Source organism: Uranotaenia lowii, chromosome 1 (genome assembly GCF_029784155.1).
Source record: "Uranotaenia lowii strain MFRU-FL chromosome 1, ASM2978415v1, whole genome shotgun sequence".
NCBI classification, from domain to species: Eukaryota; Metazoa; Arthropoda; class Insecta; order Diptera; family Culicidae; genus Uranotaenia; species Uranotaenia lowii.
Genome location: NC_073691.1, coordinates 51,106,404 through 51,121,413, shown reverse-complemented (window position 1 = coordinate 51,121,413; position 15,010 = coordinate 51,106,404). Strand labels below are relative to the sequence as shown.

General features: G+C 34.4%; 2 protein-coding genes across 7 annotated transcripts in view; one reads left to right on the top strand and one right to left on the bottom strand.

Annotated features, from left to right (window-relative positions):
- LOC129740585 (cation-independent mannose-6-phosphate receptor) overlaps positions 1-12,340 on the top strand; it is a 431,652-nt gene extending 419,312 nt beyond the window's left edge. For 5 of the 6 annotated variants that reach the window (XM_055732281.1, XM_055732284.1, XM_055732282.1 and 2 more), the window contains exons 7-8: positions 9,977-10,110; positions 11,650-12,340. In XM_055732281.1, the coding sequence (XP_055588256.1) occupies positions 9,977-10,110; positions 11,650-11,727 (212 nt within the window). In that variant the 3' untranslated portion in view covers positions 11,728-12,340. Of the gene's footprint in view, positions 1-9,976; positions 10,111-11,292; positions 11,385-11,649 lie in introns of all 6 variants that reach the window. The other variant, XR_008736296.1, reaches the window with a different exon arrangement.
- Positions 12,341-12,421: 81 nt separating this feature from the next.
- LOC129739558 (mitochondrial transcription rescue factor 1) lies at positions 12,422-13,709 on the bottom strand. The gene is made up of 2 exons (XM_055731037.1): positions 13,273-13,709; positions 12,422-12,677 (listed from the first exon to the last, which is right to left on the bottom strand). The coding sequence occupies exons 1-2, from the start codon at positions 13,647-13,649 to the stop codon at positions 12,425-12,427; spliced, it is 630 nt and encodes a 209-aa protein (XP_055587012.1). The 5' UTR covers positions 13,650-13,709; the 3' UTR covers positions 12,422-12,424.
- Positions 13,710-15,010: the final 1,301 nt, after the last annotated feature.

The window sequence follows — 15,010 nt, the reverse complement described above, 5'->3', positions numbered from 1 at the left end:
CCTGCTGTTTCTAATAACTACGCTCAAGTGGGTGCAGTTAGGCGACCGATTAAGGAGCGTTTAGGTTATAAACCGTACAACCGAGAACATTACAGGCGTCATCAAGCTGAGGACCACAATTATAGCAAGTCCAGAGGAGGTTTCGGTTCTAACAAGAACAAGAAGAAGAAGCCAAACTATTCGACAATCATTTGCGATTTTTGTGGTGTGAAAGGACACCCGGTGCGGAAATGTTTCAAAATGAAGAACATGCGAAGGGAGGCGGTAAATTTTGTTGATTCTGGAAAAATGAACAGCTGCGAAAAATATCTTTCAGAATTGATGCAAAAAGTACGGACCAAGGATTCGGATTCGGAGACAGATTCGGATTCAGGTGAAATGAGTTGCATGCATCTTTCTACTATTTTTAATATTTCTGATCCATGTGTTGTGAACGTTACTATAGAGAACCAAACCTTTCAAATGGAAGTGGATTGTGGTTCATCCGTGACAGTTATGGGGCTTTATCAATATTCTTCATTTTTCAGCAAAAAACTAAAAAAATGTGACAAGACATTACTTGTTGTTAATGGTTCAAAATTGAAAATTGCTGGTGAAGTTAAAGTTTTGGTAAATTTTAAAGGTTTAGAAGCTAAATTAAAATTAATCATTCTACAAAGTGAACACAAGTTTACACCTTTACTGGGTAGGGATTGGTTGGACATTTTTTTTGCTGATTGGCGTAAATACTTTTCATCGTTTCCCGAGCTAAACAAAATATTAGATCAATCACCTGAAACTATTATTGCTGAGGTGAAGAAGACTTATTCTAACGTTTTTAAAAAAGATTTCTCTACACCTATACTAGGTTTTGAAGCTGATTTGGTTTTAAAAACAAATGACCCAATTTTCAAAAAGGCGTATGAAGTGCCTTATAGACTAAGAGATCAGGTCATTGATTATCTTGATAAGTTAGAAAAAGAAAAAGTTATTACTCCAATAAAAACGAGTGAATGGGCATCACCAATTGTTATAGTCATAAAGAAAGATAACAATATTAGACTGGTAATTGATTGTAAAGTTTCAATCAATAAAGTTATAATTGCAAATACTTACCCACTCCCAATCGCTCAAGATCTTTTTGCTAAGCTAGCGGGTTGCAAAGTGTTTTGCGCTTTAGACTTAGAAGGCGCTTATACACAATTATCCTTATCCAAAAAGTCTAGACAATTCATGGTTATCAACACTATTAAAGGACTTTATACTTATAACAGATTACCCCAAGGGGCTTCCTCTTCAGCGTCTATTTTTCAGCAAATAATGGACCGTATTTTGGAAGGAATAGAAAATGTTCATGCCTATTTGGATGATGTTTTAATTGCCGGAAAAAGTATGGTAGAATGTAAAAATAAGCTTTTCTTGGTTTTGGACAAGCTTTCTAAAGCTAATATAAAAGTTAACTGGGAAAAGTGTAAATTTTTTGTCTCAGAATTGCCCTATCTTGGTCACATTATAAGTGAAATGGGACTTAAACCTTGTCCTGATAAAATTGCTACAATTCAAAATGCAAAAACTCCAAAAAACATAACAGAACTCAAATCGTTCCTAGGTTTGATAAACTATTATAACAAATTCATACCCCATTTGTCTTCAAAGTTATATTATTTATACAATTTACTCAAATCCAATGTTAAATTTGTGTGGGACGATAAATGCACGGAAGCTTTTGAAAATTCAAAAAAATCTTTGATCAAAGCTAAATTTTTAGAATTTTATGACCCAAACAAACCGATTGTTATTGTATCTGATGCATCAGGATATGGATTGGGGGGAGTTATGGCACATTTTATTGATGGTGTTGAAAAACCCATTAATTTCGCATCTTTTTCATTAAATGATGCTCAGAAACGCTACCCTATCTTGCATTTAGAGGCTTTAGCTTTGGTAAGCACTGTAAAAAAATTTCACAAATATTTATATGGGAAAAAGTTTCAGATTTTCACGGACCATAAACCTTTGGTTGGAATTTTTGGAAAAGAAGGAAAAAATTCAATCTTTGTAACCAGACTTCAGCGTTTTGTGTTGGAATTATCAATATATGACTTCGATATTCAGTACAGACCTTCTTCAAAAATGGGTAATGCGGATTTCTGTTCACGTTTTCCACTAGAAGAATATGTTCCTAAGGAAATTGACTACGAGTTTATTAGAAGCATAAATTTTTCTGACGATTTTCCTCTTGATTATATCCAAATTGCTAAAGCTACACAGGAAGATATTTTTTTACAAACTATCTTAGCATATTTGCAAAAAGGATGGCCTGAAAGAATTGATAAAAATCTTATGAATATTTATGCGAACCAACGTGATTTGGAATTAGTTGATGGATGTTTACTCTATCAGGACAAAGTGGTAATTCCACAACAAATGCAAAGAAAGGTTTTAAAACTTTTACATGCCAATCATTCCGGAATAGTGAAGATGAAGCAATTGGCAAGGCGATCCGTATTCTGGTTTGGAATAAATGCTGACATTGAGAGGTTCATAAATGATTGTGATACGTGTGCAAGCAGATTACCAATACCAAAACAAAAAGTTATAACAAAGTGGTCCCCTGCTTCAAGACCTTTCAGCAGGATTCACATTGATTTTTTTTATTTTTCGCATCACACATTTTTGCTAACTGTAGATAGTTTCACGAAATGGTTGGAAATCAGCTGGATGAAAAAAGGGACGGATACACCAAAAGTCCTTAAAAAATTAATTGAAATTTTTTCTAGATTCGGGTTACCAGATATTATAGTTTCGGATGGAGGACCACCTTTTAATTCACATAATTTTACCGAATTTTTAGAAAGGCAAGGTATCAAGGTAATGAAAAGTCCTCCATATCACCCAAATAGTAACGGCCAGGCCGAAAGGCTAGTCAGAACCACTAAGGATGTTTTAAAAAAATATTTATTGGATCCTGAATTTTCACACTATGATTTAGAAGACCAAATTAATTTATTTTTAATTAATTATAGAAATACATTGACAAGTGATGGTTTTTGTCCATCTGAAAAGATGTTTAATTTCAAACCTAAAACATTATTAGATTTGATAAACCCAAAGAAGCATTCCATTACCAATACTGATCCGCAGGCTAATAACACTAGTTTACAAAAATTTAAAAAAATCGTGAACTTGATTAACTGACCAACATTTTTAATGTAAAATCGTGCGCTGAATCCGAAAATGAAATTCAAAAAAATCTCAGTAGAACCGTTTTTGAGTTATGCTCCAAATATGAAATTTCGGAAAAATTAAAAAAGTTCTTGTACTTAGATTAAAATATCTCGGACGGCATAACAGTAATTTGAAACCTCTCTTTTGCATATTGAAGGTGAATAAATTTTCTATCGATCATCTGAACACAGATTTTGCGTTTGACTAACAGTATTGTTGATATTAGTGACTTTATGAGAAAAAAATTTATAAAAAACGCATTTTTTTAGAGAAAATTTTATTTCAATGAAAGTTTTAGACTCGATGGTAGCATTAAAAAAATCTGATTTTCTTTTACGCTTAAATGTCAGTTTTAAACAAAGATTTCAAGTGGTTATTTATCAAAATCGGTTGAAATTTGAAGAAGTTATGGCTACTTTACCATAATAGTATTTTTTGTAGTTTTTCATAATTTAACGAACCGCAGAACACTTATCATAGTATAGGAAGAATGAAACATGATAAATCTCATTCGCTCAAAGTCAAAATTATTTATTAGCTTACCAGAAGGTCACATGCCAAGTTTAAGGAAGATCTGACCATAAGGAGGGGTTGCTTGGGTCTCAAACGTGAATAAAATTTTGAGGTAATTTGCTCGGAAGGAACGAAAAATACTGGTTTTTCATCAATAACTTCTTTCATCACTAGCTGATTGTTATTTATGGTTGATTTTTTTAAAGCCTTAGTGGAGACAAATATTTCACCCGAAGACTGTAACTCGATTGGATTTGAAACAGAAAAGTTATTGCGGTTCAAAAATTGTATTTTGGTCGAAAATTCTCGTATAAAACGCAATGAGTAAAAAGTACTCATTGCGTGTTGGACAAAATTTGCGGCCTTTGAACTGCAATAACTTTTCTGTTTCAAATCCAATCCAGTTACAGTCTTCGGGTGAAATATTTGTTTCCACTTAGGCTTTAAGAAAATCAACCATAAAAAATAATCAGCTACTGATGAAAGAAGTTATTGATGAAAAACCAGTATTTTTCGTTCCTTCCGAGCAAATTACCTCAAAATTTTATTCACGTTTGAGACTCAAGCAACCCCTCCTTATGGTCAGATCTTCCTGAAACTTGGCATGTGACCTTCTGGTAAGCTAATAAATAATTTTGACTTGGAGCGAGTGAGATTTATCATGTTTCATTCTTCCTATACTATGATAAGTGTTCTGCGGTTCGTTAAATTATGAAAAACTACAAAAAATACTATTATGGTAAAGTAGCCATAACTTCTTCAAATTTCAACCGATTTTGATAAATAACCACTTGAAATCTTTGTTTAAAATTGACATTTAAGCGCAATAGAAAATCAGATTTTTTGAATGCTACCATCGAGTCTAAAACTTTCATTAAAATAAAATTTTCTCTAAAAAAATGCGTTTTTTATAAATTTTTTTCTCATAAAGTCACTAATATCAACAATACTGTTAGTCAAACGCAAAAACTGTGTTCAGATGATCGATAGAAAATTTATTCACCTTCAATATGCAAAAGAGGGATTTCAAATTACTGTTATGCCGTCCGAGATATTTTAATCTAAGTACAAGAACTTTTTTAATTTTTCCGAAATTTCATATTTGGAGCATAACTCAAAAACGGTTCTACTGAGATTTTTTTGAATTTCATTTTCGGATTCAGCGCACGATTTCACATTAGAAATGAGCTTCAGTTTACTGAGTTCAAAAATGCTGTAAACTAGTGTAATTACAAGGAATATTATAAAGAAAGATACTATGTCAAGAAAAACGATCCTATTGACGATCTAGTTGAAGGAGACGAAATATGGTTTCAAAACCACAATCCACATAATCCAGCTAGATGGGTTAAAGTCAGTTTCGTAAAACGTATTTCTTTATATACTTTCCAGATATGGTCTGGAAAAGGGCTAGTGTTGGCACACCGGGATCAGCTGAGGGTGCCGAAGGGTGCTAGGATGCACCAGCCTAACACTGTCATCACAAAAACACACGGTTCTCCTGAACACAATGGACAACAAATCTCGGTGGACGAATCGGAGGAAGAATTTCTCGGTTTTCCCGACGAAGAGGACCAAATGGTGGATGTTCGCCCGGTGGAAAAGAAGGCTCGAAAAAGGAAGTACGACGACTCGGCGGCAATGGCTACTGAGATAAAAGAACTTAGGCGCTCAAAACGCAGGAAGAAGCCTTCTGAAACCGGAGAGTTTATTTATTGGAGATGATAGTGTATTGATTTTTTTTTTAATTACTTTTCTTTAACTATAAGTTAGCCTATTTGAATTATATAATGAAATTTCCAAAACGTTAATATTAGTAATACAAAGCTTTTAAAGAGGCAAGAATTGTAGTGTCTAAAGAATTATAATCGTGTATTGAAAAGATAACGTGTCTGATTTAGTACACGACGCACGAAGGTGATGATCTACGATGCGTAAATAAACCAGCCGAAGCCAAAGAGCGGGTCTCTTTGGATTAGGCTTTAAAGCTAACAACACGTCTTCTAATTTACAGTGACGAGAAAGCAAATACACAAAATAAAGAAAGAAAACTTTGATTAAAACCTAATAGTTTAATAGTATTACTTATTGACAGTCAATATACCCTTAAATAACACTTATGAATATAGAAAGTCTTGATTAAACCCTTATAGTTTAATAGTATTACAAATTGACTTTTAAAATACCATTAAATAACCCTTTTAAAGAAAGTAAGCTTTGATTAAATCTTAATAGTTTTATAGGTAGCAAAATACTCCGTGTGAGGTCTTCACCAAGAAAAAATTGTACAACGCCAAACAGAATGTAAACAAACTTTTTGCATTTTGATATATTGTAAAATTTATTGTCAATATTTCATTTTTTTAGCTTCACACCAGTGACAAAAGTATAATCTAACTTTAAGGGAGTTCGTTCGTTTTCAATTATGGCTAACATTGATTCCATCAAGCATGTTTTGAATCGAAAATGCCCGCCGGAAGGCTGTGACGTTCTTGATCGTACATAACACATCGACTCCGCAGCAACCACATTCACTGGTCTATTCCTGTGTTCTATTTCTTCCGTAAAACCATTCCTTAAACGATGACCTTGAAAAACAGAGCGGATCCCATCCGCTTTGGTGGCCACTATTTGTGCTATCATCGCCACAAGGCGCGAGTGACCACAGTCCCGGCTTCGGCTTTGGGACTCTTTTCGCGGCGCACAATCCAAGATCCGAGTTCGTTCAGCTTCACTTGTCCGAAATGAGTATCCGGTTTGCCGTAGTAACGGGCTGGACTTAAATATAGTATTTTCCCGGATAAATCCCCAAAACCCATCCGGGTTCTTCTGTACGCTCTAGTTAAACGTCAAATAACCTTAAAAAAGGAAGCTTTGCATAAAACATAAAAGTTTTATAGCCAACAATTTTCTCCGGATATGGTTTTCTTCAAGAAAAAATGTAGATGAAATGTTCTATAAGATGCATAAGGGATTTAACCAAGTCCAATAATTCCAGAAAAGGAATTTATCTAGACAATCTAGTTTTATAATCTTTTTTATAATCTAGTTTTATAAACTTTTATAAATCAAATAGGAATTATTGTTCATTCCTCATTTTTTAAAGGGAAAATGTTAAAAAAATATTTTTTTTTATTGAATGTTCTTGCCTTAAAAGCAATTTTTTACCGTATATTGAAGAAAAATATTATTCATGCGAGAAGAACTTTAAAAAATAGATAGAGAAAATATAGAAACATTAAGTCACAATGGTTTGATTTGGTATAAACATTTTTAAAACAACTATTGGAGAGAATTGATTCAATCAAGAATTTTTTTTCCTATCACGAGAATTCGTGGTCTTAGAAGAGTTTTTGGTAAAGGCATTATATATTCCCATGGTTTTATAAAGTATTTTAATTCCTGTCTGGAAAACCTCCTGTAGGTGGGCCTTTTTGTATATATAAGCGTTTTATAAATGTTTTGAAGCAAATTATAAAATATGGTGTTGATTTAAGGCGAGGTTTTATAGATCTCTTGTAGATTCTTATAAAACTAAAATTGTTACTTGGGCATATTTCGTATTATCTGAGGAGGCCCCGACTACCTTGAATAAGCCGGGTTCTACTATAATTAGAAACCGAGATATTTCAATTGAATCAAATTTTGTCAATTTGGTTATGCAAAAATTGGATATTCGAAAAGATAGGAGTACATATTTAGATGTTTCTGATGCTGAGAAACCACAAAAAACGTTATAAAATAATCCATTTCCATTTTTTTTTTATTGACTCGTATATTTCCTTCACAATATGTGCGCATATAAGCATATTACCTAAATTGTGTACTTATTGATTACTGTTTGCATACTCAAAGGCGCTTATATTACTACCAACTATGCATGTTAATGAAAACAAGATGTTAAAGTTATTTGTTGTAAGCTGTTATTCCTTTCGAAGTTTTTGCATAAAATGTGATACAACCTCATAAAATGGAAGGTATACATAGGTTTTTCTGATAAAATGTCTTTCAACTTAAAAATAGAGTACATTTGGTGAAATTCCACAAAAAGAAGAGTACGCCCATTTCTCGATCGAAAAAGAGTACATGTACTCTTAAAAGAGTACGTATGGTAACCCTACTCTACACTAAGGACAAATATCGCAAATTGAAATTCTGCCTATAAGAAAGCCAGTAAGCGTTGCTACAAGAATTATATTAATCGTCTACAACAGAATCTCAAGAGCAGTCCGAAATCTTTTTGGAAGCACATACGTTAACAAGAAGCAAGAGATACGTTAACAACTACCGCGGAATTTCAGCTCTATGCGCGATGGCCAAATTGTTTGAATTGGTTATCTTGGATCCCATCAATTCGTTCTTCAAGCACCAACTTTCCAATGATCAACACGGGTTCATGCCTAAATGATCCACGACTACCAACTCACACACTTTCGCATCTTTTGTGCAAGACAGCTTTGCTATGAAAACCCAAACTGACGCCATATATACTGACCTTTCTGCTGCATTCGACAAGGTGAACCACGATATCGCTATCGCAAAGCTGGAACGTCTGGGTTTCTGTGGATCCCTTTTGCACTGGTTGCATAGTTACTTAACAGGTCGAAAGTTATCCGTTCGTATTGGTGACTCCTTTTCAAATCATTTTCTTGCCTGCTCCGGCGTGCCTCAAGGAAGTCATTTAGGACCACTAATTTTCGTGGTATATTTTAATGACGTACTCCCGCTCTTTGACTGCAAAAAACTTGCATATGCCGACGACCTGAAACTCTTTCACACCATAAACGGCCAAGAGGACATCAATTTCCTGCAGCAGCAGTTCAATGTGTTTGCTCAATGGTGTGACTTGAATTGCCTGCCCCTCAATCGTAGTAAATGCTCGGTCGTATCATTTTCTCGTAAGCGACACCCCCTTTTTTATGCGGAGTACGCTCTCGGAGACGGAATCATTTCTCGGGTGGACCACATCAACGATCTGGGCGTTATTCTCGATCATCGGCTGGAGTTTAAGACTCACACAAACTACAAACCTTGGATTCTTATTTCGCATGGCCAAAGACTTCTAAGACGTGTATTGCCTGAAAAGTCTTTACTGCTGTATAGAGTGTGTATAGTTCGTTCCATCCTCGAGTATGCTTCTGCTGTTTGGTGCCCTTTCTACCAGAATGGGGCTGAACGAATCGAGGCTATCCAGCGTCGCTTCATGCGGTATGAACTTCGTCATCTGAACTGGCAAGACCCGTTCCGTTTACCAAGTTATGAGAATCGCTACCGCCTCATAAACCTAGATACGCGTCAAGCCCGCAGAAACGCTACGCGCGCTCTAGTTGTGGCTGATCTCTTAACGTTCAGAGTCGACTGTCCCGTTTTGCTGGAGGCCATTCCTCTCAGCGTGCGTCCCCGAGGATTGAGAAACCAGCTTTTGCAGCTCTATGTTCCTATTCATCTCAACAACTACGGAGCGAACAGCGCATTTATCGGCATACTGAAAACGTTCAATCGATTTTCTGAGCATTTCGACTTCGATGTTTCGAGGAACGTGTTCCGGAGAAAAATGTTAACTGTTTCAAGAACTGTATAGACCTGTGTTAATTTTTTATCTTGTATTGTAATTACTATTAAGTTATCATTAGGATCTACATATGATCCGTTGATTTTTATTCTAATAAACAACAACTTTTGATAGCATACAAATTTTAAATTTAGATAAGCTTAGTGGTTTCAGGGCATAGTTATCTTACATGGCGATTACAGTTAATTTAAAGTTTGAGCATATAAATATTCAGTCAACCACTAATCATAGAAATCTACAAGGTCAGCTAGGAATGAATCATCCCAGAGGATGAAAATTCCTTAAAAAAATGAAATCTACAAGCGTAGATAGAGGGAGCAATAATACGCTCGTTTTATTCTAATTTTTATTGCATCTTCAGAATTATGTTGTTTTCATCGCGCTCGGTGCCAATCCATTCCACATATTTGTCACTCGAGTAACAGATTTTCTCACATGATAATATCATTTTCTCTTATTGTAACAAACAATGCAACAACGCGTCTTCCGAATGTTTCTTATCCGCACCAACTTGCGGGGGTGGTTGTACTAAATGTATATAATTAAATTCACCCTTACACCCGATTAGCACAATAATTAAGTTTGTCATTAATTCAGCCGTGTCTGACAAGATGTTTATTATACTTCTAGCAATGTGGTCGGTCATTGTTTTTAAATTTCATTTCCCTTCGTTTCATCTTTCAGGTGTCATCTTAGCGGTACTGACGGCACTTTCTTTGGCCGGAGCCGCCGGGTTCATGCTGTTACGAAATCCGGAACGTCGCGAATATCTGCGATCGCTGTTCGGGCGCCGCAACGTCCTGGTCCAGTACTCGAGGGTAAGCAACGGGGGTAACGATTTTCGTGTTCAATCGTTCACTTTAGCTTTTCAAATTTCACATTATTTGATTTTGTTCTGTTTTCAGTGCTTGGAATGTACACCTCCGACCTTTATTGAAGATTAGTTTTGAACTTTATCATTCCGCATTGATCTGATTTGGATTGAGATTTTACATTCTTTTTTAGCAATCTTTGCTGTATCTTCATAAAAACTTAGTTTACATCTTAGATTGCATTGTTAGGTCAGCTTTTTCATTTATGTTTAACTTAGAAAACCGAATTAAGAATTTAGTTTTAAAGTTTTAAGACAGAATGCTGATGGATATCTTAAAAAAAATAACGTTTAAATTGGTATTGTTATATATTTGTAACTTCTGAATTTCTGTAAATTATGATTTTAGCCAAAGACTTTTTGTCTCAAATAAACTTTCCAAGATCATTACACTCAGGCAAAATCTTATTATAATTTTCATAAGATACGTCTTATGAACCCCTTTTTTGCGTCCAAACTAAGTTTTCATAAGAGTCTTATGAAATTCGTTCAATTTTCATACGAAGTTCGTATGAAAAATAAAGCAAACGGCATTGTCGAAAAATTATGAAAACATTCATTCCATCAGTAATTTTTCAGTCGTCAAACGAATTTGTGGAATAATAAGTGATATTCTTTTAAATGGTAAGTTTGAAATGAAGTTTATTGTTGTAATCGTTAAACATATTTGTAAAGGTAAACTCTAATTTGTTTTTTGTTTACTTTTCAGCACGTTTACCGGGAAAAAATCCAAGGTCAAAATACCGTATGCGGCCGAACAAATTCTTTGGAACCGGGTATTGATGTGCTGCTGGTGGTGACCAAAATGTATGTAGTTCCAAACAAATTAGCCGAACAATAAAATAAATTTTCAAAATCAATTGTTTTGAATTATTCTCATCGAACGTGACATTTCCTGTTTTTATAAGACCCTCTTATGAAAAACCACAACCTTTCATTGAATCAGGTGTTCATCTGCAGAGTTCATTCGCGTCATAAGATAATCTTATGAATTTCATTGATTTTTCTTATGGCGCCACTTCATAAGAGAATCTTATGGCATGTATAATAGTATTTTTCTGTGTGTAGACGTTCGTTGAAATCGGATCAAATCACTGATATGCATTGTTCTCCATTTTTACTTTTGCAGGGTGAATTAGAATTTGATTAGGTAGCCGCACATCTCCTCCTTTTCAAGCTGTTGTTATGTTTTGTAGCCTTTCACGAAGCATTTCTGTACAGGTGCAATATTTTTTGTTTTTCTATTTTTTTTACTAAATTTTGCACTTTCGCATGATTGGGAAACTAACTTCTAACAGTTTTTTTTTTCTAGCAACAGATTTCGTTTTGATTCTTCAATGATCGATTGGTTCTCGGAGTTAAACTTTCAACTAATTCTAATGGAATGTTTCTATTTTTATAATCCTTCTAAAATTTAGTATCAATTTAACTCTTTCGAAACCAAATTAAGTGGATTCTAATGCCCTTTTTAATCCATTCCTGGCAGGTCCGGAGCAATGAAGAAGCGAACCTGTTGATGAACCCCACGTCAATGTCAGAGAGTGACGATGAGATGCTTATATAAATTGATGGATAATCGTAAGATGATAAGGCATGAACTCACTTCTCAGCTAAAGACACAACAACACATGAAACAACGCATGAGCCTTAAGGTAAATAATTTCAAAAAAACACGCTCTTACAGGATGCCAAGGGACTAAATTAGTGTGCTTTAAGAGTAGGAAACTATAGCAAAGTAACGGAACGAGAGAGAAGAAAACGATTTGATACGAGTAGTTCTAATATTTGTGATTCAAAAGTAGGTTTATGCAAACGGTCCAGAAAGAAGGCTAAATTTAATTTGTTTACTTATTTAAAGTTAAAATTGATTTCCTCCAGCGTCAAACGAGCGCAGCTCGACATTGTTACTTAATTTAGGAACGAAACTCTAATTGGTTCCGATGAGTGAGATTTTGGTTGTGTATTGAAAATTGTATTGCTTTAGTTTTTTTTTATTTAACTTGCCTCAGACTATGTTTTAAATCTTATAAAAAAAAACAGAGGAAAGCACTAGTAACGGTAGACTTGAACAAAAAGAAATCCAAAACGAAACTTAAGACAAAGAGAAAGGATCGAGTCATCTATTTTAATACGCTTTAAACTTTAATAAACAGAGTGAAGATAATTTATTTAAAATAACACCAAAAACGGATAAGCGTTTCATTTAAACTTAACGCGAATTCTTCGAAATCCAAACCCCCCCCCCCCCCCCCCCCCCCCCTCTAATGGACGTGATCGCTTTCGTAGTTCTCGATTATCAACGATTTATGTCGCCTCATGCTAACGGAAATAGATTCAGTCCGTGGATTGACCGCTAATATTTCCACCCTCGATACGATCAGATGGTCTGCATTGCTAGGGCTGATGCCCCGGATGATGTCAATCTCGTCACCGACATCCACCAGGGCACTTTTTTTCAGCAGTTTCTTGCCGTTCACCCGGATTTTGCTCTCGTAGAACATGGTTTCGATTTTGCTGCAATGACAACAAATTATGGAAAATTTATTAGGAAGAATATGTTTGATTTTTCTTCTTAAAATTCTGGGTTTTATAAACAGAGACATTCAGCAATTTCTCCTGTTGAGTTTTTAAAAAAAGTTACTAGTCTCCCAGCAAAAAAGTATAATTAAATGTTGAGATCATATAATCATATAAAAATTATCCATTTTTTCAAAAAATTGCAACAAATTGGACAAAATACTTGCAGATAATCTTCATTGTACAAAATTGATAAACAAAATTATTTTAGATAGAAAATTTCTTCTTAAACTTTATTTATTCCCAAATTCGGGATTTTCGGAAAAATCCAAGTGGTAGGTAACAAAAGAAAAATTTAAAATTTCTTGCCCAATACAATGATAAGAAATGACTATTCCTGGTATTCATCTCAGGATAAAAATATTTAAGAAGTACATTGGAAATCTGTAAATATGATCAATGACATTCAAATCCTAAATCTGTAAATGCAGAAATTGTGAGAAAAAAACCGAAAGTTTTTGAATGCTTACTCTAGTTAACATCTAATGTGTCTCAAGGACTATTTAAGTAAGTATTCGAAAGTATCACTCACTTCCTTGCCACTCCGAGTCCCGCCTTCAGGATCAGATCGGCGCGCATCGAACCGACACTGGTTTTTAGGACCCGGTTGTGCTTATCGTTCGTCAGATCATCAAATTCATCCAGGTCCTTTTCTGCTGCTTCATCATCAGAATCATCCTCGTCATCCCGTTCTTTGCCGGAAGCTTTGCTGCGACCGGCGGATTTCTTCGATTTCCATCGAATCAGCTGATGATTGTGTAATGCGATGGATGATTGCGAAGGTATCCTTCTGCTGGGGCCGGTGTTTTCGACGTTTTGATTTAATGTGGTAAACGAGGCTAGCGGGTACAAGCTCCGAAGTACGTTGAATGTGTTTCTAGAGAGAGTTTTCCGCACAAGTAGGGACATTTTAGATTTGAATCGGAATTATTCAATCACAAACTGGACACTGCGAAGCAGAACGGAAAATGTAAACAAACTGTGGGAGGAAATGTTTATGTTCAGCAGGGGACATCATTGAACAAAAATGGAAAAAGGAACATTTTCGTGTATAAAGCAGTGATGCCAAACTGGTGTGTAAGGTATTTGGTTCTATGATGAAAATGCAGGTGTCGCTACAAATGCTAAAGAGGCAAGAAGAGACTTCACTCGTTTGAAATGGCCGTTGGATATAATCTTGACGCAAAAATTATCCATATATTATTTTTGCTTGAGATCATGCTCCAAATTTTTCAATACTGTTTGTGATTTGAGATTTGAATTCCAGCATTTTAATTCTGAGCTTATTAAATATACTGAGCTTTGACAATATTGTTATCATCTCTAACAGAATACTGGAATTAGAATTGTGCTTTCAAGATACTGTTCTTTAAATTAAGTAAGATCAGGGAGTGTGAAAATAAAAATACAAAATTCATTTGATTGAACCTCAACGCCTCAACTTGGAAAATGGAATTTATTAGTAAATATTTAATAAAATTCGAAATTTCATAATCAGAATATCGTCTTGAAAATTAACAACTTTAAATTCACCTAAACTTATACCGAATTCTGAAGCTTGGATCAAGAACTTTTATTGTTAGCTCGAAATTTTAAATAACGAATACAAAATTTTGGATTCAGTAAAAAAATTGAAATTTGAGTTTTAACTTTTTTGTTTTTAAAATTTGAAGTCAATTTGTATGAAAAGTCCTGCGTGATGATTTCTTACACCAATTTTTTTAATTTCTGGATATTAATTCTGTATTTAGCTGTCTTAATTCGGAATTCTGAGCACAATTTTTTTAATTCTGATATTCAAAAAAAATTGAATTGCTTGAATGAAGCTTTCCGGTTCTAATTGTTTGATTCCTAATTCTGAGCTAGAATGCATCTTGAATTTTGGTTCAGAATTTCGATTTTCGCAATACAAATTTTGAATTTTGAATTTTTATTTCTGATCTTTGCATGTTGATTTCCGAATTCCAAATTTATATTTTTGACCTTCATTTTATTAAAGTTTAAGCGCAGATGAAGTATAAATTCAGCAATTTGAGTCCCGAATCTTAACTTTAAATCCTGAATCTTGAATTCAGAATTCTGAAAAATATCAGAATTTTTATTTCTAAGTTTTTTTTTCCTAAAAACTGTTTGTTAGTTTGGATAGTTAATTCTGAATTTTTAAGCTGAATTATGTTTGCTTAACTCTGAAATCTGATAAAAAATTCATAATGCAGCGTTGACAATAAAGAATTCAAAATTCCAAAATAAAAATTTAGAGTCTATAGTTC

Excerpts from the sequence above, each read along its gene's own strand:
- LOC129739558 (XM_055731037.1), bottom strand. The coding sequence starts at position 13,649 with ATGTCCCTACTTGTGCGGAAAACTCTCTCTAGAAACACATTCAACGTA. Across the intron at positions 12,678-13,272 it reads GGACTCGGAGTGGCAAGGAA|CAAAATCGAAACCATGTTCT; the intron begins GTGAGTGATACT and ends TTGTCATTGCAG.